Genomic DNA, 26,720 nt, shown 5'->3' with positions numbered 1-26,720 from the left:
TGAAAATCCACCGAAACAGCAAGTTTCTTCAACCTTTATTTTTCTTTTTCACTCCCCTCCTTCCCCTTCTCCTTTGGCAACTATCAGCCTGTTCTCTATCTATGATTCTGTTCCTTTTTTGTTTGTTCATGTTATATATGTGTGTGTATATATATATATACACACACACACACATACATATATATGTATACACACACATATATGTGTGTATGTATATATATATTCCACATATAAGCACAATTATATAAGATTTCTTTTTCTCTACTTCAACTTTCTTAAATGTTAGTTGCCATATGGAGTCTGAAACCATTTTGGTGAACTTTTTCATTTTGTATTATATTAAAATGCATTTGGAATGGATCTTTCATCCATGCATAATTTTGTAGCCTCATGTATTGATTTAAAATCAATTCTGCACATTTTACAAAAATTGACATTTTATTATATAGTATCAAGAAATCACATTCATTAAATTTATAGTTGTTAAAAATGTCAAGTCACTGGCCTATTCCAATTTGATACATTTTTTAATACTAATTGGCATTGTAAAATTATTTCATGATTAGAAAATACCTGTGTATATTTGTATAAAGATGTGAAATAAAATTTTTATGAAAGTGTTCATTGCTTAGTAACATTGTATATGTGAGACAAATTCAAACATTATAAGTAACCTGAACTGCCTTTCTTTTTATTTTATCAAGTCAAACTAAAGTTTTTGATGTTTTTATATATTCTTAGTGTCACATACAATCTCAGATCAGCCCCAAATACTGCAGTGTAAATGACTGTGTCCCTACCATTCAGCTGATGCTCATAAATATGGTTTATTTAAGATACCTATAAATTGGGAAATGTCTATTTGCATTGATTCATCTGCTTCAAAGGCTTATGCCTGTAAGGATAGGGTATTATTTAGCAATGATATCATGGCATGAAAAATAAAAGTTCTTCTAAAAAGTCATGTTCATTAAATTTAAATTTCTGATTTTATCAGAAAAGTCCTTAAAGTATTGGGTTATTGCCAGGCTCACAGTGACAGGTTCACATTTTTCAAAATTCTAATTTTCCTATGAAAACTTGAATTTTCTTACTTTTCTTCATCAAACAAACATTTACCCACAAGACTATCAGGCAAGTCCTGGTAGGACGGACTAGAATACTTTCATGTATTTTTAATTGTTCAAAAAAAGATTTCTAGAGTATCAATTAAAAAACAGATACTACTGTAGACACTGTGAGCAAAATAGACGGATATCTTGACCTAGTTGAGAGTCAGGAGATGAAAAGCAAAGAAGTGAAAATACAGTATATCAGATGGTGAATATTTCCAAGGCAAAGAAATAAAAATAAAAGGAAGGAAGGAGAATACAAAATTCACAGATGGAGTAATTTTAAGTGAAATGTCACTGAAAAAAGTTAAGTCAAGACCTGAAGGTGATTATAGAGAGAGTAACGGGGACATCTGGGAGAGGAACATTGCAGAAACTGGGGGTAGCAAATGGGAGTCTCTTTGGCCTATTCAAGATACAGCAAGAAGGCTAGAAGTCTGAAGAGGGAACAAGGCTGAAGCAGAGGAGGTCCAAGTCCTTTGGGGGGCATTGTGTCTTTTACTCCGGGTACTGTGGAAGTCACGGAAGAGTTTTGAGTGATAAAAGATGTGCACTGATCAACAGTTTAGCGAGATCACTCGGACTACTACTTACCTCACTGAGAATAGATTGAATGAGGCGCAGGGTGGAAACAAATCAGTTATGAGAACCCAGATTGGCAATGGTGAGGAGGGATTGAGAAATGGTCAGACTCCTAAAATATTTAGAAATTAAAACCAACAGAACTTCCAGCCTGATTAGATGTAAGTTATGAGAGGAAAACAGTCAGTAAGGAAATCTGGAAGTTACTTTGAGTCCAAAAGTTGAGACATTCTGGTCTCAACTTTTTGATGACTGCCATAGTTTCTTTCTTTGAATGTGTATCTCTCTCCTCCTTTTCCTCATCTGTTCTTTCCTTCCATCTTCCTACTTGAAGCAAGAATTTGTCCCCTTCATTTCTCGAATGTCGGCATTTTTATAAAATTTTCAAATGCACGGCAACAGCCTATTTTCATATCACAGGAGAGAAAATGGTTTTCCCCAGTACAGTTCTTTCAAAAGTTTGACAGAATTCCCACAGCATCTCACAAGCCCACTAGGTTTTTAGCCCAACTTCCTCTCCAAATCAACAGAACTCAGACCACAGTCAGGTGTGTGGGGAACTTACTGTTTGGAGAGTTGTCTTGGGCCATGTTGGAAGAGAGTAATGAAGTCTCAGTCTTCAACAAGGAAACGGCAGCCTGAGGTAAGGCTGGTTTTATTGACCAGCCCCTCCCGTTATTTATATGATCAGCTCCTCCCATTTACTTAATCGTTAGTGATGATCCTAAAGTTCCACCTTTACTAATTCCATCATTTCTTAAAAGGAAATAATAGAATCTAGGAAGGATTAAATAAGACTTCTTTTCTTTTCATAGAAATTTAATAATTGATACCAACCTCTACATCTAAACTATCACATCAGCATTTCTGAGTGTAATTTTGTTTACACATCTTTCTTTCAATGTTTATTATATACCTACATATTCTTTTTTAAATTGTTTTTTCATGTGTTTCACTTATCTTTTGAAACGATGACCTTTTCTTATTAAATTAAAAAGTTCTTTAAATTAGTACCAGGATTAAAGGGAGGCAAATGAGGCTCTCACCAATATTTGAGGGGATGCTAAAAATTATGTGATCAAGATAAATGATATTTGATGTAATACTTAAAAAACAAAAATTAATTGCATGACAATACATAGAGAATATTTTGAGAGTTACCAGATGGGAGAGGGATTAAGGGGATTGGTGAAAAAAGGCAAAGGGATTCAGAAGTACAAAAAGGTAGTTACAAAATAGTCATAAAGATATAAAGTGCAGCATAAGGAATATAGTCAGTAATATTGTAATAAATATGTATGGGGCAGAGGGGTACTAGATGTATTTGTGAGTTATGTAGAACTCTAATCACTATGCTGTACACCTGAAACTAATATAATATTGTATGGCAACTATAATTGAAAAATAAAACATATTATTTTAAAAATTAGTTGCAGAAAGTCCATGTTTACAAAATATAAAAATTGTAAATAAAAATAGGATCCTTCCCTGCACTGACAGGAGTTAAGCAAGTGAGGGTGCATGTGCAATGAATAAAAGGATCTCCCTCTTGCAATTTCTTCTTAAAGTCATTGATCAGTCTTCTGGGAAAGTGACAGGTTCTTTTAATTGTTCATAGCTATAACCCACAGTGTTACAGGATAAAACAGAAAGTTTTGTTTTATTACACATATATGTTTGTGTGATTTTTAAGAAGTTTTAAGAGCAATTTAGTAAGAAATAGAAATTTTATTTATTGATAGATTTGATTTTAAACAAATGAAATTTGATCAAATATTAAACATTTTTCTGAAAAAGAAAATCAACCAAGAAAATTATTTATTTATCAAGAAACCTTTACACTTTATTCACTTAAAACAGTGATATATTGTATATTATTCACTTCTATATATGAATTTATTTTCCTCACTTTGTTCCACAACAAATCTGTCTGGAAACCTAGGGCACAATTTTCTGCTGTTTTATTTATTAATATTTTTATTTTTGACACACATTTTTACGTACACCTATTCAAGTGTTAAATATAATTTGCATGACTTAATGCATATAAATTAAATACTCGTGTATATTTGCTCCAATTAAATATTGTGTTTATTTTAAAATACATATATTTATACCAAAGTTTTTTTTAATATGGCATCTAAAAAGCCAACTTGTGTACTGTTCAGGAAAAGAAGAAAAATATGTGCAGAAATGGGTCAAAATTATAAAGAACAGTTATAAGGTTGACTAGAAAAACAGTATGCTAACTACTGAAAATGATCAAATGTCCAACACTAATATTGTTAGAGTAGAATTATCACCAAATTCAGAATTAACTAAGTAATCTATTTCTCATATGAGGAAAATAATGAAGAAAGGAAAATGCTACAATTTCAGAAACAGTGAACATGAGTATGAATAAGAAAGTAAGAAAATACTATTTAAAATAAATTTTAATAAACCTCCATTACAGCTTCTAATTCCCAATAAAATAGAAACAATTTTAATAGATATGGCTTTGACCCAGGACAAGATGCAGATTTTAGAAATTTGACTTTACATGATGTCCAACAATTTTCAAAAGACTAGTTTTTTTAAAAAAAAATATTCTAATGGCAAGCTGCTTCATCATGACTGGCTCATTTATTCCGAAGAGTCCTTGTCTTTATTTTATTTTATTTTATTTTTTTTGCAACTCAAACTTATCAGTTCTGGAGAGTGATAAGTACTCCCCCCGCCCCACACACACACTTTAATTTTGAACTATGGTTTAATTTTCTGATTTTTCTACAGTACTATATATCACCCGTGTAAATAATAGCACACAGTATTGGGAATATATAAAATCTCCTTAAATTAATTACGAATAAGAATACAAGAAAATAGAAAAATAAGGAAAATAGAAAAACATTCATTCATATATTTTCCATATATTTATTGAGTTTCATCAGATGATGAAGTAAAATCATATTTCAGAGTAAAAATAATATATATGCATATACACATATACATATACATATACATATATGTTTGTCGTTATTCCCAAAACAACATGTTATGATGGCTATTTACACAACGTTTATATTGCACTGTGTATTTTAAGTAATCTAGAGATTTGAAGTATACAGAAGTATGTGCGTAGGTTATATGCAAATAATACTACACCATTTTATGTCAGGGACTTGAGCATCCACAGATTTTGGTGTTGGCAGGGGGTCCTGGAACTGACCCCTGAGGGTACTGAGGGATGACTTTATTTATTGAGTCTCCTCAGATGTTGAGGTACTCAATTTTGCATATATAAAGGAGGAGTTTTCTGAATTGGTTCTTGGTTCTGGAACCGGCTCTTCAATCTGATAAGATTAAAAGATGCTAATGGCTCTATTTCCAGTAGTCAAGAGAACATTGATAGTCTATAGTGTGAAATGTTTATAGAAATAGACAAAATATCTCCATTGGATCTAATCAACTGAATCTAATCAACCCCTAGAAGCAAGGAGATAATCAATTCTGTATATGATAATTTCAAAGGTTTTTAGAAAATTAGAGAATACAGTTGGTTGATTGGTTGTTGTTAAACAAAGGAGTGGAATAAAAGGATGAGCTCAGAGATTTGAATTTCCAGCTCATGTACCCCAGAAATGACCTAAGAGCTTCTCTTTCAACCCAGAAAGAGACCCTTATCTCCTGTAAACAGAAGGCTAAAATTGCTGAAAATCAAATACAAAGACTAATCCTGTGATTGACTGAATTACAATACAATTGAACTCTCAGCCTCACAGGGTATCTACTATTAAAGAGAGGGCATTGATTGGGAAAGAATGGGATGAGTGAGTTGGGATGGAGATGTGCGGGAAGACCTTGATGGAAATGGGGACATTGAGACTCTACATTCTGATGAGTCATTTTTGCCAGTGGCGAAATTCTCTCCTTTCACAGTGGAAGCACCCTTCCCACACCCAGTGGTATCCGCTTTTCTGCCTCTGAGGGAATTAACACTGCATTGCCTGAGGAAAAAGTAACTGGCATTCCCATTCCCTGAGGCAGTTGCTGTGCAGACAATGCTGATTCTCCTTAGAACCACCTCCCCACACACTACCCCTCACTGCTTTTTGGCCTAGACTCAAGTCCCAGCAGGCCCCTAAAGGTGAGGTACAGAGTATGACCCATGAGGAGGTGCATTAAACTCCAAAAGAACTATTTAAGTTTTTTGGGAAACATGTGGGAACAGATACTAGGATGTGGAATACTGGTGGAAGGAATATAAAGCTGGATCAGGCTGAATCTATTAATACGGGCTCACAACTTGAAGATTCTGCATCTAATGTTTGCAGCTCATGGAGTAAGAAAGGGATCTGTCTGGTTGGTTGGTTGGTTAGTTGGTTGGTTGATTGGTTGGTTGGTTAGTTGCTTGGCTGGCTGAACTATAGACCAAGAGATGGCCCACTGTGAGTGAATTGGAAATGCCCAAACTCCATAGTTTAATATAGAAGAAGGGATTCAAAGACTTAAGGAAAGCTGAGTGTTAGAGTGGATTTGTCATTTAAGACCTACTCACCCACCCTAGGTGATTCTATAAGACGTACCTTTCGCTAATACTTTGAGGCATTAATTTGTGAGGGGACTCCTGGGTATCCTTGAAGAGTTTGTGATCCCTCTTCTCTGTAGGCCAAAGCTTACAGTGGGATTTGGAAAACTTAAATGCAGAGGCAAGTAGCCACACGCTCCAGCACAGAAGGCATGGTGGGTGTGGTTACCTTGATGGACAACAGAGTCAAAGCAGCAATCAGAATGGTGTAAGGTATGCAGACGTATGGCATTGGCTAGTTAACTGTGGTTCCTAGATGTGAAATAGATAGGAAGCCTACTAAATTCTTACTTGATTTGCATAACAGAAAAGTTCTAGGTTCAGTGAGCAAAATCTAACGCAAAGCATAAAAACAGAGTCACAGCCCATCAATCAACTCCCGGACTTGATCTAGGTTACAGATTCAGAACTTCCTCAATGAAAGGGAGGCCAAGTCTTCTTAGGAAGGGACCCGGTATGCAGCAGAAAATTTATACTGTTACTCTATCTCCCAGCCTTTCCCAAAGGGATCTTTTACCAGGATAACGGTACACAGTGAAAAAGGATAAAATCAGAACTTTAAGGAACTACTGGACACTGGCTCTGAACTGAAACTAATTCCAGGAGACTCAAATATCATTAATCCACCAGTCAGAGGAGAATGAGAATGATAAAGCAAATTTGACAAAATGTTAATTGATAAATATGTGTAAAGAGTATGCAAGTTTTTGTGCTATTCTTAAAACTTTTCTGTAATTATTTTGAAATTATTTGTAAAGAAAGTATATATAAAATACATATTTAAATATTTATATATAATATATTCTATATGTATATATTTATATATGTATATATATACACACACACACATAGAGAGAGAGAAGAAAGAGAAACATTTTCTTCAACTCATTCTTGAAGCAACAAAATCTTTCTTCTGAATTTCTGAAATAGCTTCCTAACCCCACTAGAGTCTGTTCTTGCAATAGCCTGAGAGAACATCTTAAAATGTGTGCCAGATAATCTCTAGGATGACCAGTGTGGGCCTCATATCCTTGCCTGTTGGCATTCTAGCCCTTGTATGACCTCTCTCCTTGATTGTGGACCAGACTTGTACCCTGCTTCTAGACATATGGAATATGCTAAAGGTGATGGTATATACATGAGTAAGTGTACACAATTATGTTACATAGTTGGTAAGACCCATCTTGCTGGATTCTCTGTCTTCCTCCCTGACTTAGTGAAGCAAGCAGTAATATTGGCCCACATAAGACAGTGAAGATGATTTCTAGGAGCTAAGGGTGATCTTCACCAATAGACAGTAAGAAACTGAAGCCTTCGGTCCTACAACCACAAGAAAATAAATTCTAGCAATTACCTAAATGAGTTTTAAAGTATATTATTCCTCAATTGAGTCTGTTGGAACTTCAGTCCTGACAACTTGAGCACAGTTTTGTTTGACCTTGAAGCCGACAACTCAGTTAAGCTATGACTAGAGTCCTGACCTACTGAAAGTGTGAACTAATATGTGTATGTTGTTTTAAGCCATTACCTTTATGATAACTGTTACTCAGCAATAGAAAAGCAATACACAAGTTCGGAGTATGTCTTCCTCTATACAAAACCCTGATTGCAACGGTCCCATTCTCTCAGAGTCAAAGCCAAAGTCCTCATAGCCTCTTACTGCTTTTTGCTTGACTCCACATTAGCTTCCTGTTTCATGCACTGACTGGAAACACACTTGCTTTAAAGCCTATGCCAAATCTTTCCTTCTCCCCTCCTTTCTCCACCTAGGCCCCTCACCTCTTTACTGACTTTTGTTGTATGTTACCTTCTCCATAAGTTCTCGCATGATCAGCCTCATAGAAATTGGAAACAAATGCCCCTCAACTCTGGCACCCACATCCATCTTAATTCTCCTCTTGCTCCTCATTTTCTTTGTCATAGCACTGATTAACTTCTGATATATACTTAACTTGTTTATTATAACTGTTATTTATTTTCTGTTTCCCCTTCTAAATGTTGCTCATAAGGGTAAGGGTGCTTGATTGTTTTGTTTACTTCTGTATCCCCAAATTTTAAAACAAAGAAGACACACTATAGACATTTCAGTAAGATAATGGAAGCCTAGCTCACATTCTTGAAAAATCATGTGTATTTTTTAAGCAATGTAATCGATTTTTTTTTATTTAAAAAAAATGTGAATAGGAAATGAATGCATGTGGCTCAAAAGCAAAATGTTGTGACAAGCTAAACAATGGGAAGCTTTATTTCTGCTTATTCCATGATTCACGAGTAGCCAAACTGAGTGACTTTTCTTTAAGGAAAGATAAATGCACATTAGAATTTCCCCCTTTTATTAGCCAAAAGGTATCATAACATATACAGTCTTGGACTTTAAGTATTTTTACTTAACACTATATCCTAGAGCTATTTCCATACTAGTACACAAAGGGTTTCCACATTGTTCTTAAAAGCTATAGGCCTGTAAACTTCTGAAAAAGGAGTCTGCAAGATAAGAAGCAGAAAATACTTCCTGTTTCCCTGCAGCTTCAAGGAAACTACATGTTAGAGTCATCAAGCCTTGTAGAAGCAAATGCTTAGAAAAGAGTTATGCAGGCTATGAGATGGAAAAATAACCCCTAATCTGTGAAAAATCAGTTTTTCTGATTGATTTTCCTACTTAATATGCATGGCTAATATTTGTTTTTCTTTTCTCAAAGGTATAAAGCCCTAATCGAATTTATTAGCTACAAGTATATCTACAGAATTCCAGTATCAGATAATTTAACATTACATCAATAGGTCCAAATGGATCCACTACATTTATCATATGTAGTCCATCATACGTAATATGATCTATCATAACAATGGATCAGTACCAGATTTGATCCAGTTAGACAAAAGTATATCTTTTTTTTTTTTTACCATATTTATTTAGAGAAGTCTGGTTTAGGAGATGTGTATGGGTGCCAAGTTGACAAGAGATGGAACATGTTGGCTAGTTTTATGTGTAAACTTGATTAGGCCATAATATCCAGTTACTGGATCAAAACTAACCTGGGTGTTGCTTTAAAGGTATTTTGTAGATATACTTAACACCTACAATCAGTTGACTTTAAGCAAAAGATTTTAGTTTGATAATGTAGGTAGGCTTTAGCCAATTAGTTGAAAGGCCTTAAGAGAAAAATTAAGAGCACCCTGAGGAAGAAATTCTGCCTCAAGACTACAACATAAAAAAACAAAACAAAAAAGACTGCAACATAAGCTCTGGCTGGAGAGTATCCAACCTGCCCTCTACTCTATGGATTTGGACTTGCCAGGCCCACAACTGCATAAGCCAATTCCCTGAAATACATATCTTGCATATATACTACGCTACATATATGCGATATATGGGTATGTATACATTCCTATGTGTGCATATGTATGCACATACATATATACTTACATTAAATGAAATAGGTATATTTTACTAGTAGTTTGCAGAGCTCTTCATCCTATGACCTAATTAACGTCCTGTTACCATACTTCTCTTTCACCTTAAAAAAAATTATATCTTTTAAGGGCATTTTCTGCACTCTCTGATTCCATTTCTTAATCCCTGTGAATCCTCAAATCATGAGAGATGCATTTTATCCTCTGGGCTCCACAGTTATGAGGTGGGGGAAGACGGGTAGACTCCACCAATGGTGACGTCTAAAACTGTTTAATACGTCTCTGGGTGAACGTTAGACCCCTAATATGAGTTTGTTGGCTTGTTGTCATCAACCACTTAGTGAAGTCAGGTTGGTCCAGGGTTCATGCTCTGTCTATTCTATTCCCCAGTCTACGTTCAATTCCCTTAATGATCTCACCCAGTGTCGTGACTTGAAATTACATTGTAAGATAACTCCAAAATTTTTATATCCAGGCTCCAACTCTCTCCCAAAGTTCAGTCATAGGTTGAAACGCCTATGTGACACAGTGGTTTGACATCCCAAATTGACAATGCTGGAAACGGGAGTTCTAAGTTTTCCTCCGGGAAAACTTGAGGCCTTCCCACCTGAAAGAGTGGCAAACCCATTTTTAAGTGATCTGAGCCCATTGCGTGACTCAAGTTCATACATCTGACAAACTAGGCTCTGGGCCAAAGAAGGCCCGGGACAGTGCGATAGGTGAGTGCGCAAAGTATGGAGGCGAGATTTATGGCGTCCTCCGCAGGAGGGTTTATGAGGTTATTTTTTTTGTCCAAGAAGAGGATCCCGGAAGGAGGTAACGAGAATGGAGGTAACGAGAAGCCGCCAGGCGAGCCGAAGGCCCGACCCCAAGCTTTTACATTTTCTCTCAACTGGGCAAACACCCCTGCCTCTAGAGCCTCAATTTCCCCACGGCCCATGGCTCGGGGTTGTTTTAGGCATAGGATGACTTCCTGGTTAAGGCGCTCCTTGCGTCATTGGATGGGGAGAAAGAGCGGACTGCATTACCCAAAAGGCTGTATATTGTCCTCCTGAGGAGGACGCTAGCCAATGATGGCCCGGGACAGGGATGTTTCCAGCGTTGCACGCACGTAGGCGGGACTTCCGGGTTTTGCAACGCGGACGCCATTTGCTCCTACTGTACTGTTGCGGATGGTTCTGACTACGGAATACCTGGCCAGCCTTTCTCAGGTCTTTCATCAGCCCTCCGTTGTGAGCAGTGGAGGCTGATAGGAATTACCTCCGGGCCGTGACTCCTCATAACGGGTGTGTGCCGTGGTCGCCCGCCGGGCCGCGGCCTCCTCGGAGCCTGTTAGTTCGCCCTTCATCCCCGCAGTCGCCAAGGGCGGCGCCCTGGGTGTTGTGCGCCCTTTCCACCGAGGACACCTCGGCTCGGAGTGCGACGGTCAGCCGAGGTTCTTCTTCCAGCCTCGCTCGACCCATAGAGTCCCGCAATGGCGGCGTTGCAGACACATCAGACATTGGTGAGTGGGCGGTGATGTCGGAATTGCTGTGTTTCTTCGCGGGAGGGGATGGTCCCTGACGGGGCTGGGAGCTAACATTCTTTGGCTTTGTCTTAGGAAGTATCATTTATTTTGACAGGAGGAACTGGGTCGCCACTTAGTTGTCCCCAGCCCTAAACGGTGTTGGGCTTCAGACAGATTCTCATTAAATTGTGGAAAGAGAGGATGATGACTTCTTTAGGGGCTCCCATCATTCTTAGAATAAATCCCAACCCCACCACATCCTGCAGGGGTCCGCCCTGGTCCACCTGCCTTACTTCCCCCAGGTGACCTTGAGTATTAGGGTCAGGAGAGGCAGGGATTTCTGGGCAGAGAGAAGCGCATGGACAAAGGCGAGGTGTGTTGGTTGTTTAAGGGGGCACAACAAGGCCTATGAGGTTGCCATGGTTCCCCCAGCTGCTGAGACAAGTCTCAGAAGGGTGTAGGCATTTGCAGGATATTTCACCTATTCTCAGCCAGGACAGACACTGGCCAGTCAAAGGCTTTTGCTATGGCCACAGCCTGTGTTATCTTTAGCCATTTGTTGTCTTGGTGCTGAAGTATCCTGGCCTCAGAGGTAAGTACTGTCAGGATTCAGGAAGGGAAAAGACGAAAGATTCATTGTGGAGTCTTCCTGGGAGTCTGAGATACCCATGGAGTGTGGGAAGCTGATCAGGACCTGCCATTACCCAGGTAGGTGCCACCCTTTCAGGTGCCTCTCCTGTGAGGTCAGTGGTGGGGCTTTGCTCCTCTCTTCATGTTCACATATGTTTTTAAGGGTGACAGAAACTGACTTAACAGCAAAAATTTGTGTAAATGCTTTATAGCCTCTTTACTTTGCATTCACTTTGATAGTGGAGGAGTGTTGAGTTACTCTATTGCACTCTTGTACTAGAGTGATCCACGTTAAAATCTTGCCTCTGGCTTGTAAGATTTGAGACTCTGGGTAAATTGGTGGAACTTTTATCCTCGGGCTACTGACTTGTGGCATGGAGGTGACTAGATGTTTACTTCAGAGGCTATGGGAGAATTAATAAAAACCCCAAAGCATACCCAGCATTGAATAATTCCTGTCCAAATCTCACAGCTGTTACTGGCGAAGTGGGAACTATTATTGTATTGATCCAGAAACGGAGGCTCAGAGAAACAAAGTAATGTCTCTAAGGTAACACAGCTGGCAAGTGTTGGGTTTCAAGAGTTTGGATGCAAACCATAGGAGATTGACTTAACAAGTGGGGACTTTTAATCACTTTAAGATATGATGCGAAGCCCTCAGCATGGGGCAGGCAGTTGCAGGATCAGTGAGGCTCAGGCGCTGATAACATTATTGGTATCATTATTATGTTTTGTCATTTCTCTGACCTAGGGTCCTCTCACTGTCTGTATTTCACAGTCCACACATCATTTCCATTCTTGTGTGACTTTCCAATGGCTTCTGCATAGATGGCTTTTTTCCTACACTATTGTATTATGTCCAAAGGATCATCCACTTTCTCCTTGAACCCAGCACAGAGCTCATCCCTCAGGAGGTGCTGCATGATTAGGTTCTTGATGTCCGCACCTTTATCATGATGCAAAGTGAGCTCTGAGCCTATCCAGCAGCCTCAAGGCTAATGCTGCTACCTCTATTTGACATTCCAGGTATCTGTGACCTTCAATGATGTGGCTGTGACTTTCACCCAGGAAGAGTGGGGACAGCTGGACCTGTCCCAGAAGACCCTGTACCAGGAAGTGATGCTAGAAAATTATAGGCTCTTGTTATCTCTGGGTAAGTAAGTCCTCCTTACTCCTCCATGGCAGGGACCTGCCCTGCTTGTCAGAACCACCCTCTGGCTCCAGATCTGGCTGGTCAAGAAGGCCTCAGGAGCACTCTCTCCCTCCTCCCCACAGCTTCAGTCATTTTCTAGGTTCACCTCTTCCTGCCTTGTCTCCTTGTCTCTCTTGGGCAGGAAACAGTCTCCCTTTGGCTCCTAGAAAGTGTAGAAGGAAATGGGAGTGTTCTGCAGACCCCAAAAGCAAGACGTTCAGGGGGGCAGGGTGGAGTGAGAGACGCTCTTGAGGGACTGACTGACCCAAGAACTGGAAACCACACGATTATGCCCAGCTCCCTGGTCTCTTCTCCTGGCTTCACCCTCTGGGTTGGCTCAGGTCGCTCTATTCAGAATGGCTTTTTCTCTTCAGCAAGTTTCCGATAGGAACAGGCACCTCAGTCCCTACTGTATTTCCTTCTTTGAATGTTTATGTTGTTTCTCTCTCTCTCTGCTGCTGAGCGCTCTGGGGGCATCCCTGAGGCAGGAATGGCCATCCGAGCCCGTTATTCCCTGGACCTGTCATCCCAGTGGCCAACACAGACTGGCCTCTGTCTGAGCTCCCTATTTCAGATTCCAGAGGGGGATCTGACTGAGTGAACCTGGTAGGCTCATGTGTCCCATCTAGTCCAGTTGTCAGGCTTTGCGTCATGGGACGCTCTCCCAGTGAGTATGAGGCAAGTCCCTGGGAGGCCTTCGTCCTGGCGGCTCCCAGATGTTGTTCTGAACCACATGGCCTCTTTATCTCACATGCCCTCTTTACTGTCTCTGTTTCCTAAGTCTAGGGCCAAGCCCCTCTGTTAGTACAGAGAGAGGTTAGAGCAATACTTCTCAACAGCCGGCATTTTGTCCCCCAGGAGACATTTGGCCATGCGTGTGGCCAATTTTGATTGTCACACATGGTGTTGAGGTGGTACTGGCATCTAGTTGGTATTGTCCGGAGATGTTGCTTCATCCAACAGGCAGATAAGACAAGCTCCTCAACAAAAGATGTGCAGCCCGTGGTGTCAAGAGGACCAAGGTCGAGAAGCCCTGGCACTTAGGTGTGGCTTTGTGTAAAGATAATCACCCTGCTGTGTCTTGATCACCAAACCTCATGGAGGGTCTCCCCCACCCCACTCACTTCCTTATTATTCTACTTGTAAACTTTTAGACCAGTGCTTCTCATCCAGAGATACTATTGCTCCCTAAGAGAAACTTGGCAATGTCTGCAGGTATTTTTAGTTGTTAAAAGTGGGTGTGGAAGCCACTGACATCCAGGGGTGGAGATCTGGAATGCCACTAAATATCCTTATAATGCACAGGACAGATTCCTCTCCACCCTCCTGATAAAGTTTTCCAGACCCGAATGACCATGTCAGGCTGAGTAACCTGTTTGAGAGAGCACAGGGACCCTGTGTCACCTGGCACTAAGAAGCACCCTCCCTGAGGCAGCCATGCCTTTATTTCTTATTTCTTGCCTCCTGATCCCATTCCAGTTGGTATGGTCCTCAGCTTGTGCCATGTTTGGTTCAAGACATGTTTTTGACTTATTTTGGACGTAACTAAGACAAGATTTCCAGAGTTCTTTACACTGAAAGCAACGATTTTTAGGTGATGGCCCACCCATTTATAATGAATAGGAAGATGGAGCCATTTGTCAATTAGGGCGTCTGGTGCTAACATGATCCCCTGAAGTCTGGCTAAGTGTTGTTTCTTAGGTCCCATTTTTCTTTTGGGACATTTTAAGGGACAGAAAGCTTCAGCATCCACTGAGCTTCATCACATGTGATGTGGGCTATGCCTAACAGTCCACAAACGCCCATTGCTGTCCGTTGAGTTAATCCCCAGGTGCTCCCCAGTTACCAGGGAGTCTAGGGGATGGTGACCTCCAGCACCATGGCATCGGGCAGTTGGAGTATACCAGAAGGCCATCTTGGGTTTTGTCCTGTCCTGAGGCCTTGGCAGCTGTGCTGAGCTTGTGATGTGCTGTTTCCGTGATCCAGAGCGTGATTGGCAGCTGGGCATGGAGGGTTGCACGCTTAAGGTCTGTGAGAGCCCAAGGTATTGTCAGTCATCCTGGTTCCAGTGGTGTAGCACCAGGCTTCGGGGGACATTTTCTTCATCAGAAGCCCTTGGACAACTTAGGGCAATCATAGGTGACTCAGACTCTAGTGGGCAGGAGGAGGCTTCTGCAGTGAAGGAGTCTCTGAGAGCACTGGTTGGGAGTGACTTTGACAGTATTCTCCACAGGTTTTAGGGCCTTTATTGGGGATTCCTGTTTAAGATGGGCTGATTTGTATCAGCATCAGTGAGATTAAGTATGATTTATAAATGAAGAATGTGTTGCTCCCAGACCTAAAGTAATACTTAATATTATTATCATCTACAACTAGAACCCAAAAGGACTAAAAGATATTGGACTTGCATCTCATAGTGAATGTGTCAAGTGGACAAGGTTGGCATTGGTGGTCATGTCATACTTCCTGGAGAAATGTGGATGCAGTCAAGATCTTGTGTGTGATGACAGAGCTGGGAGCTCCCCAGGGGCAGCCTGGAGGCAGGGTACTGCCTTCCAGCAGACAGAGAGGCAGGCTGGCGGAGAGGATGTTGAACTAAGCACTGAAAGGAAGGTGTTAGCCAGGTATGTAAGCGCAAAATAGTTACTGGTTGTTGATTAGGTCACATCAGCAATTACCGATGCCAGGTATCAGGAATGTGGTTTGCGGTAGTCACCTGGGGCCACCACCACTGGGTGTCTTTTTTTTGCGCAACTCTGGAAGCCAGCAATCCCTGAGCCACCTTCTCTCTTTTTGTCTTCACAGGGCCCTTCCTCTGTGGCTGGGAGGAGCCCTCTTCCCCACTTCTTAGAAGGACCTCAGTCCTACTAGCTTGGAGGTCCCATCTTTGACCTCAATTAACCTTAATTACCTTCTTAAAGCCCCCATCTCCAAATACAGTCACGTTGCAAGTTAGGCCTTATCATATGAAATTTGGGGGGACATATTTTGGTTGTAGCAGGGACACCGACCGAAGGGTGAACCCAAGTATGATGGTTGTGGTGACACACCACGAAATGCCTTTTATTTTTCCTAGGTGCAGGTGGGGTGTCAAATGAAGATGCAGTGAGGGTAATCCATTCTTTATTAGGTTTGATATAAGTTTCACTTCCCGAAGGCCCTTTTTCAGATTACATTGAGCTGTACGAATTATTTATACTGTGGTCTATGGGGTGCCATTTTTCTAGTTAATTTGTAAATGCCAAAATTTTATTTTAATGACGTATCAGAGCATCTGCTCAATAATGGGACATTTTGGGGTGCTGTGTACTATGTATGACTAGGAGATTTAGGCAAGGCTGCAGGTAAGTGAGGTACACCTTTTATTTCCTATTTTATATTTAGTTACTTTTTAAACTTGGGGAGTTCATTGTTTAAATTTAGTGGGACCCCCAACTGTAACTATGATTTCAGCCCCAGTATTGATTAAGCTCATCACTTGATGCATTTTAGCAAATTCTAAAGTTAAATTAAAACCTGTGTTGTAGTCTACAGCCATGCCACCCTAAATGTGCCCGATCTTGTCTGATCTCAGAAGCTAAGCAGGGTTGAGCCTGGTTAGTACTTGGATGGTAGACCACCTAGGAATACCAGGTGCTATAGACGTTAAAAAAAAAAAAACAACTTTTTTTTAAAAACCGATGTTGTAGAGGCACAAAAGCCAATCAGTGCCTTATTTTTACTTTTGTAGTATGTGACTTTTTTAGCATAAGAATTTTGTTATACTGATTTTATACACAATTTGATATATATAATTATATACATGTTTAGTATGTAAAGTTTGAATTTCCAGTTGTGTCAGTTTATAGACAGTATTAATTTAGTTATATACTGTATTGTATATTATTTTGTTACCTTTTTATTCTTTTTCCCCCTGTATCCAGGGGTTTGTTTTTGTTACTGCTTTTAAATGAAATAGTTTGTGTTTGCTACACCTGGCATTTACATGATACATAAGGTTTAAAACCTTCTTCCTTTTTTTTTTTTCTTCTTGGGCCTTTAGCCTGCCTCTGGTTATTAGCCTGTTTCCTTTTAAGAGGAAAAGGGCAGCAGGAGGAAGGGCCTGGGCCCCCAAAGGCAGCAGCCTCTTCCTGGGATGGCTCCTGTCTGCAGCATAATTAGTCTTTTCCTCTAAACGCCCCTTTTTTTTGATGGTGAGACACTTCTCTATCCCTTACCACTTTTCTTCTTTTTTCTGCATGTTTACCTGATAAGCTCCTGGCATTCCTGAGTGGCCTCTGCTATGAATGATGGCCTCTGTATCTAGGGAGCCACAGACAACCTCAGAGGACATTTAGGTGGCTAATATCTAGGGGAGTGGTGGTGGCTGCACTGGCATCCAATTGTGTGACCATTTGGTTTTAGAAAAGAGACTCTTAGAAGAATGCTAATAGGCACATTGGGCCCTGGGTGTGCAGTCGCAAGTGAATTGGGAAACCTCCTCAGGTGTCCTGGGTGGGGGCAAGAACTGGATTTTCCTTACTGTGTTTTCTCATACATTGAACCACCACTCTCTGAGGATGGGATCCTTTAGACCCTACTGGGTCAGGAGACAAACTGCAACAGCAGTAAGGCAAGTGACAGTGACAAGATTTGCCCACGAAGCAGGGTAACCCTCTTTTGTGGCATGGTGACTGTAAGGATGGTGACCCATGCTCTATTACCAATGGATCCCTGTACCCTCCTGGGACTGCGTCTGGACTCTTCTCTAGGATGCCCTCTCAAAAGGTTAGGCCAGTGTGATCAGTTCTGCAGGATAGGGAGGGAGGGTCATTCAGCAGAGCAACCACCGCTGGCTTCAGTGTTGTTGGCTCAGTTGGTCACAGTTGTGTCCCAGCACTGTCTGTGAGGGACCTCAGCCTGGTGCAAAAGGCCGGTTATCCAGTTGTGCTGCTTGCCCCTGGGGTTATCAGCCGAGAGGCTGGGCATGTTGACCATGGAAAAAAGACTGACGAGATCAGTCTCTTCCCTCTTAAGATGCCAATCAAGGAGCCTCAGCCCTCCCAGACTCAGGTCACCACAACTCTAAAGGAAGGAAGGACCTACGGCAGTCTAAGGCATAGATCAGTGAAGATACATACCTTGTCTGATCTTATTGCATAAATTTCAAATTTAAACAACATAATGCATTTAAATTACTTGGCATGGTCCTTGGAAAATGATTTCACCATATAAATGTTTTGAAGTGCATGGACCTAGGAACTACCGATCAGCAAAGTCTTCTCAGGAAGCGACATTTGAGCTGATACCCAAAAGAGTGAGTTAACAAAGAGGAGCAAGGTAGGAGAGATAAGAACCTTTAGGATAGAAGGGTTGATAATGTACAAAGGTTCTGAGGTCACAGGGAGACTGAATCCCAACTGAAGGGAAGTCTCATCCACCTTTCTACTGCCCACCGCCAAGCCCTGTGCTGGGTGGTGGGCGCATTTGCTTGGTGACGACCGATGGATCAGGACCTGCCAGAGGAGCCTCCTGTGGGTGCTGGTGCCTCCTTGACTTCTCTACAGACACCCTATGTCTTTTTCTCCTGGATCTGTGCTTGGCTTCATGTGACAGAGGAGCTCAGTCTTCACCCTGCAGGATATTTATTGTCTTCCCTAACAAGAAGCTCAGAAGTAGGGCTGACTCCTGGTGGGGGTGGCTGCCAGCCCAGTGTCTTCATCTTTGCTTCCTGTCCTTGGTCTGTGTCTTTCAGCAGGTTCCCTCAGAGAAGTCTCAGGATGCTGCAGGAACAAGCAGAGCTGTAGATCCCTGTATGCAGCTGTCCTGTAGTGAAGCTTTCTCCCCATGATGTGGCAGTAGGTTACCCTCCTACCTCAAATGGCAAGTCATTAAGGAATAGCACTTGCAAGTTGATAGAGTCCAGGGGTTTTCATCCCTCCTTCAGTGCCAGAATCATCGGGAGAGGTTTTCAAATCTTATACCCGGCCTTACCCACAGGGATAGTTTCAGTCACATGTGAACCAGACATCCCAGGCAGTTCCAATGCACAGGTGGTTGAGATGCACTTACTTGGATCAGTTGGATCACCTGGAAAACACCTCCCTGGGTCTCAGCTGAACACTTGGAATTCCATGTGATGGAATCAAAGGGAACAGGTGCCATCTACACGGCCAGCATTACTGCCTACAGTTGATGAGGCCAACGTCAGGGTTTCGGCCCTTGCTTTCCAGGTCAACTATCAGTTTTTGTTTGTGCATTTGGGAGCAGCTTCATTTGAGGTGTTATCCTCATCCTAAAGTCCCAGACGAGATTGGCGTTCTTTCTTTTAAAAAAAAATCCTTGTTCCCTCTCTCTCGCTCTCTCCACGAACAGGGTGTCCTGTTCCCAGACCTGAGCTGATCTACCAACTGGAGCATGGGCAGGAGTTGTGGATGGTGAATAGAGATCTCTTCCAAAGCACCTGTCCAGGTAGGAGCCAAGAGGTGGGCAAGTGGGAGGCCTCACAGGCTTGGGACCTGAAGGAGACCACTGGCCACGGGTCCCTGGGGAAGCTTCTTGTTGTGGCCTGTCTGGTGGTTTGGAAGCTATGGAGCCCTGGGTCCCATGGGCCCTCTGACCTCATGGAGGACAGAGGTGTATGAGTTAAGATCTGTCTTGGGCTCAAAGCCCAGCTCGCTGGTTACCCACACTGTGGCCGTAGCAGAGTCACACAATCATCATGTCTCTGTGTGAGTTAAAACTAGCTACCAGATTAGAGAAACTCCAGTCTCAGTGCTCAGCCTATGGAAGCTGTTTCTTCCACTCACAGCGGGGTCCATGTGGGTCAGTGGGGAGCCGCATACCACTCAGCTTTTTAGGGATCCAGGTGCATTCTGTCATTAACATGTGGCTTTAGATACTTCTGACATCCTCCAGCTCGTAGAGGAGAATGGAGAGGAGAAAAGAGGATGTCACACCTACTCCTACAAACACCAATTTTCCTCACATCCCACTGGCAGAACTATGCATTTGGGGCACACTTGGCAGTGTGGTGAAGCTGTGTGTCCAATTTGAGGAGCAAAGGATTTGGTGAGTGTAGTCGGCTACACTCAGTCTATTCCCAGAAGATGCTAGTAATAACAGTTTCTACATCATCAGGTTGTTTTGGGCTTTAATCACATAATGCTTTCACATTTAAACCTATGAGTGCAGTGTCTAAGCCATAGTAAGTGGCTCTTGAAAGGTAAGCCATTGGCGCTGTCATGCCCTGTTGGTCATAGTCACACATACCCCATGTTTCCCATTGCACTTTGAAGAGAAGGGCCTCTCTTCTCATTTACTCCCTCCAGGTGTACCCTACCTATCCCCCAATCTTCCCTGCTTCATCCGTTTTTCTTCTGTTTGTCAGAAACACAGGCACTCTCTTGTTCCTGTCTCTCTGCACCTGTTTGGTAAGACCTCAAGGTAACATTTGACCACCTCTGCCCCACATCTGGGCCGCAGAGGGCACTGGGGCTGTCACATGTGGAGACAGATGCCACTGCAGTCATCTTCTGTGCCCTTTGGGCTGCTCAGCCAGCCCATGAGTGTGTGTGTAGCCCATCCTCAGCCCTTCAAGAGTCTGTTTTAAGCCTTCTGTCATCTTCTCAGTCCCACATCTCCATGTGGAAGTTTCAAAGGCCCCAGAGTCAACATGCCCAACAAGGAACCCATGACATTGCTCATTCCTCCCACCTCCCAAGATTCAGCAAGTGGTCCTGCCATCCAAGCTGGTTAGAGACCAGATGTGGCCTCAGAGAATAACTAGCACCTCCACCTGCCCATCCTACACCCGTCTAGACCACACCACTTCCCACAGGTGTCAGCATATGGCCAAGGATGTACCGGCCAGTTTCCATGTGGAAAGTAGACTATTTCCTATTAGGTCCTCACCCTTCCATATTCATCTAGACTTTTTTTGTAGCTTCTCCTGTTAATAGTGGAAGAGGTCCTTGCCTGGCCATGGCCAAGTCCTGAGTCTAGATCCTGCCTCTTCAGGGAATTTCATTCTTTGCTTACATGCTTTTTTAAAACTTCATCCTTCCTGTACTCAAAAATATACTCAAGTTCCTTAAAATTGAAGAAAATAAGAAGTGCTCCTATCTTACATTATATTCATCCACTCTCTGAGGCATTTAATTTTTTACATCTTTTCACTCACAAATAGTGCTGGCCAGAACGTAGACATATATTGATCACCTTGCACATGCTTGGGCTTGTCTTTGATGTTTCTTGGAGTAGAATTGTCGGATTATAGGCTATGCAAATTTTCAAGTTACACGATAATTGCTGTTGTTTTCTAAAGAGGCTAGACCAACTCACACTTCTCCCAGGAAAAAATGGGAGGGTCCACTGATCATATCCTGTCCACTGTTTGGTATTCTGTCAACATGCTTATCAAGTGGGCACACAATTAATTGTATCTCATTTTCTTTAGCACCTTGTCATATGATTGTTGGCCAATCTGTTTTTGTTTTTGAAATGTCATTTCATGATAAATGTTTATTTTTCTATTAAGTTGTTTGCTTTTTGATAAGTAGGGATTCTTTGTATATTCCTGATACTTTTATCAGTTATAATTTTCTATTTTTTAATTTTTTTTTTCCACTCTTTAAAGTATATTTTGTTGAATAGAGGTTCTTTAGTCTAATTTGTGACATTTCTTATTTGATTAATGATTTTTTTGGTCAGCATAAAAATCTCACTTTACCTCCCAACGGCAAAAATATATTCTTGTTTATTTCATTCTAAAAGTTTTAAAACTTGATATTTGGCATTTAGCTCTTTGGTCTGTAGTAGAATTTGAGAACATTGTGATAGGAATGCAGTTTTGGTATTCCCAGTGTGTCACCAATTTTTCCAGTTCCGATAATTATATATATTCTCACCATCCTCTGCCTCCTCTGTCATCTCTCAGAGCGTGTGTGAGCGTACATCCTGGGCGCTCCATCTTTTTTCCAATGCCTGTCTTCTCTCTGTGCCAGTACCATGATGTCTTCAAATCTATAATCCCCTAATAATGTCTGATAAGGTAGATGTCCTTCTCCTTATTCTCTCCTCTCTGGTCTTTCATGCAAATCCACAGTCAGACCATCAAGTTCCATGATAACTCAGTGGGCAATTCACAGGGAATTGTATTGAATTCACATATTCATTTGGGTAGAATCATCGGATTTATATTATTAAATTCTTCGCTGATAAACCTCTTTATAATGTCTTCAAGTAAAGTGTTACCATTTTCTCCATCTAGATCATGTGTATTTTGCTAGTCTTCACTGAACTATTCCTCAGGTATACCAGACTCAATATTTTCAGTGCAGTCACACTCACCTTCTGCCTTAGGAACCCTGTCCTGAGAGTCTTCACTGTCCCCCAAGTCTGAACCTCAAAAATCAGTTCCCCTCTTTCCCCACATGTCCCTGGACTCTGATCAGCACCATCTTCTTATGCTGTGCAGTGCCTTTGTACATTGTCTTCTACAGCTACAGTGCCCTTCCCACTTTGTCTTGGTGGCAGCTATAATGGTGCCAGTAGGGCTCACATCGTGGGCACCTTCTATTGGAAAACTCTGATCTTTTCCTACAAAGAGTTAGCCAAACTCAAGGTTAAGGACACAAAACTCAAGACTGCCAAGTCTGCCCAGGCCTTCTGACACCAGCTATAAGTTCAGGGATCTCCCAAAACCACCCTCAGGTTCAGTGATTTGCTAGAAAAACTCAGAAAACTCCATGAAACCTGTTATACTCACTATCATATTTATTACAGATAAAGGATATAAATTAGAGAATTGGAATGTGGGGCTTGAAGTGTTCCAAACATGAAGCTTCCGTAACCCTAGCAACTTGTTACTTCCTGGCTTCAAAGTACACAGAGCTCACTGGGTAGCCAGATTTTTATTGAGATATCCTTACATAAGCACAATTGATTCTTTGCCAGGGAGACTCAATTTCCATCCCTCCTTCCCTTTCCAGAGGCCCAGCTGATACCATATGGCTCAAAGTCCCAACTTTCTAATTACATGGTCTTTCTGTCGTGGCCAGACCTTGTCCTGAGCCATCTCCTTAGCATAAACTATCTAGGGGCCCATAATGAGCTGTCTGTTGTCATAAACTATCAGGTACGTTTCTAGGGGCCCACCATGAATAACGGACACTCCTCTCACTCTGGATATATCTAGAATTTAGAGGTTACTTCCCTGGTGACAAAGATCATAGTTCTCTTTGGGGGGAGTTAATTTTGCATTAAACACTTCCTGTCTTCCATCAGGACTGCATTAGATACCCTTTTCTAGTGCTCTTATAGCAAGTAGGATGTCCTTGTTCAGAGGAAACTCAAAACAGTGTCACGTTATTCTGTGCAGCCATGTCTGTCTGGAATTATGGGAATATCTCCAGTCCAGATCCTCCGTCTTCTCATCCAGCCACTGCCCTGGGTCTCCCATTCAAGGTGTCAACAGTCCAGGGACCAGGACAGAAAGAAATTGAATCCTCTGGGATTCAGAGGTAGCAAAACGTAGACACAGAGGCACTATTTTCACTTTGATATTTTTCACTAAAATGCTGATTTTGTTTCTTATTCTTATGTGTTGAGATTACTAATAGGCCTTTTTCTGTACTGGGTTTCCGTCAGGTAACAAACAAAAAGTCAAGACCACAGAACCTACCACTTGTGAGCCAGGACTGTCTGAGGGAGCCTTATTCCAGGAACAACCTACACAAAAAGTTCCAGGACACTCCCAGGTGGACCAAACCAAGGAGCAGGCTGGTCCATCAGAATTGCAGAAAGGACACAGGAGACCAGGGATAGACCCCCAGAAGGAGAAGTTCCCTGGGAGCCGTGAAGGTGGCAGCTCAAGGACAGCTGCTGGTGTTTGTTCAAAGATTGTACAGGAGCCAGTCCCTCCAGGAAATGCTGTCTTTGACCATGACTCCTGCAGATTAAGTAAAGATCCCATGACTCAGGAAGAGGAAAATATCTTTAAATGCAATGAATGCGGGAAAGTTTTTAACAAGAAACACCTTCTTGCTGGGCATGAAAAGATTCACTCTGGAGTGAAGCCCTATGAATGCACAGAGTGTGGGAAAACGTTTATTAAGAGCACACACCTCCTGCAGCATCACATGATCCACACTGGGGAGAGGCCCTATGAGTGCATGGAGTGCGGGAAAGCCTTCAACCGCAAGTCTTACCTCACACAACACCAGCGGATTCACAGTGGAGAGAAGCCCTATAAGTGCAATGAGTGTGGAAAGGCCTTCACCCACCGCTCCAATTTTGTTCTGCATAAGAGGAGACACACTGGAGAAAAATCTTTTGTGTGCAAAGAATGTGGGCAAGTTTTTCGACACAGGCCAGGATTTCTTCGACATCACATCATCCACAGTGGCGAGAACCCTTACGAGTGCTTTGAGTGTGGCAAGGTCTTCAAACACAGGTCTTACCTCATGTGGCACCAGCAGACTCACACTGGGGAGAAGCCCTATGAGTGCAGTGAGTGCGGGAAGGCCTTTTGTGAGAGTGCAGCCCTCATTCACCACTACGTCATCCACACTGGGGAGAAGCCCTTTGAGTGCCTGGAGTGCGGGAAGGCCTTCAACCACAGGTCATACCTCAAGAGGCACCAGCGGATCCACACTGGGGAGAAGCCTTTTGTGTGCACCGAGTGTGGAAGGGCCTTTACGCATTGTTCTACTTTCATCTTGCATAAGAGGGCCCACAGTGGAGAAAAACCTTTTGAGTGCAAAGAATGTGGGAAAGCCTTCAGCACCAGGAAAGACCTCATTCGACACTTCAGCATCCACACAGGGGAGAAGCCGTACGAGTGCAGTGAGTGTGGGAAGGCCTTCAACCGCAGGTCAGGCCTCACGAGGCACCAGCGGATTCACAGTGGAGAGAAGCCCTATGAATGTCTGGAGTGTGGGAAAGCCTTCTGCTGGAGCACGAATCTCATTCGACATGCCATTATTCACACTGGGGAGAAGCCATATAAGTGCAGTGAGTGTGGAAAGGCCTTTAGTCGCAGTTCCTCCCTGAGTCAGCATCAAAAGATGCATTCTGGAAGAAACCCTGTCAGTGTAACAGAAGTGGGAAGATCCTTCACCAGTGAACAGACTGCAGTCACTCTTCGAGAACTCCTGTTGGGGAAAGACTTTTTGAATGTAAGCACTGAGGGAAATCTTTTGCCAGAGAAAACATCTATCACATCATCTGATTGTGCATACCAAAGAGAAACCCCACAAGTATCTTCACTGTGAGAAAACCTTTTGTTGCAGATCATCACTTGTCATGTGAAGATGCTTTAGAAATTGACCCCTGCCTATAGCCTTATTCTGCATCTGAGAATGTATCCATGAGACAGAGACCAGTCTTCCTGGGCACCAAGGAAATCCTGCACTTAATCTTTCTCCTTAGGTTACACTGCAGTTTTATCTCAGGAATTTTTCTTGGAGGAGACTTAGAAGAGAAAATACAGTGAGGTTTCATTAAGCCTGCAGCACTTTCTCATGGATTATTTAGTTTACTTGGGGCAAGGAGAATGTTGTTTCAGGGCCATAGGGCCTTGACCCTTTATGTGTTTTATATACATTCATTGCTGTCCATTGTCAGGAGGGTTAGAGAGTTGAGGGCATGTACTTAAGGAGATGAGGATACACATAAGAATAGTCATATTTTATTGTATCAGTTAAAACTATTAAGGCTTTGATTTTTAAAAAACTTTATGAGGTTTTAAAACCTAACACTTTCCCCAATTCATTGTTTTATTTCTGTACCTATACTGTAAATCTTAAAATTGAGTAAAGGGATTCCTCTCTTTTTATTATTTAAAATTGACTTAGTTTTCCTAGTTCTTTTGACTTTTCATGTAAATCTCAAGATGTCTATTACAAAAAAAAAAAATCTTGCTCTCATTTTGATGGAAATCTGTAGATCAAAAATTGGCATTATGGACAAGTACATAGTGATTAAATTTATTTAAATGTTTTACTTCATTAACATTTCATAATTTTTAATGTAATGAAATTTTTTCTTTGGATTTGTATCTAGGTTTTTGTTTTTGTTTCTTTTGAGTGATAGTAAATGGGATTGTTTTTTAAACTTTAATTTTCCACATGATCTTTGGTAGTACCCAGAAATATAATAGTTTTGGGGATGTTATTTTGGTATCCCCAACCTTGCAGAACTCACTTCTTATTAGCCATTTCTTTGGATAGAATCCTTGGGATTTTCTGCCTAGAAGTGTCAGCTGCAAATAGCTTTATTTTTTCCTTCTCAACTTGTATATCTGTTACTTCCTTTTCTAGTCATACTGCACTAGCTAAGATTTCCTATGATGTTGAATAAGAATAGTAAAAAAGGACATCTTTTACTGGTTTCTGATACTAGGGGAGAAATGTTCAGTTTTTCATCATTTAGTCTAATGATAGTTAAAAATTTATTTTCATAGTTTTCTTATAAAGCTTATAAAATTATCGTCTATTCCTAATTTGTTGAGGGTTTTTTTTTTGTTATGAATAAGTATTAGGTTTTGTCAAATGCTTTATCTCCATTAATTGATATGGTTATCTGATTTTTCCTCTAGCCTGTTTGATATGATGGTATTGCGTTAATTGAATTTTGAATGTTGAACCAGCCTTGCATTCTTAGACTAAACCCATTGAATGGTGGAGTATAATTCTTTTTATATACCATATTAAAGCATTCCATTTGATTATA

General features: G+C 41.5%; 2 protein-coding genes and 1 pseudogene across 2 annotated transcripts in view; 2 read left to right on the top strand and 1 right to left on the bottom strand.

The window, feature by feature from the left end:
- Positions 1-11,026, bottom strand: part of DUXA (double homeobox A) — a 16,874-nt gene extending 5,848 nt beyond the window's left edge. Inside the window, exon 1 of the mRNA XM_016129348.2 lies at positions 10,939-11,026. Coding sequence (XP_015984834.2) covers positions 10,939-11,026 — 88 coding nt within the window. The remainder of the gene's footprint in view (positions 1-10,938) is intronic.
- On the top strand, positions 10,809-26,720 carry LOC107502305 (zinc finger protein 264). The gene is made up of 4 exons (XM_016129377.2): positions 10,809-11,182; positions 12,842-12,968; positions 19,362-19,457; positions 23,637-26,720. Exons 1-4 carry the CDS (start codon positions 11,153-11,155, stop codon positions 25,259-25,261), a joined length of 1,878 nt encoding a protein of 625 aa, XP_015984863.2. The 5' UTR covers positions 10,809-11,152; the 3' UTR covers positions 25,262-26,720.
- Positions 16,534-16,652, top strand: LOC118611681 (annotated as a pseudogene).

The sequence above is a fragment of the Rousettus aegyptiacus genome, unplaced genomic scaffold, assembly GCF_014176215.1.
Source record: "Rousettus aegyptiacus isolate mRouAeg1 unplaced genomic scaffold, mRouAeg1.p scaffold_m13_p_14, whole genome shotgun sequence".
NCBI classification, from domain to species: domain Eukaryota; kingdom Metazoa; phylum Chordata; class Mammalia; order Chiroptera; family Pteropodidae; genus Rousettus; species Rousettus aegyptiacus.
The sequence above is the reverse complement of the archived record's forward strand: the minus strand, read 5'-3'. Positions and strand labels throughout refer to the sequence as shown.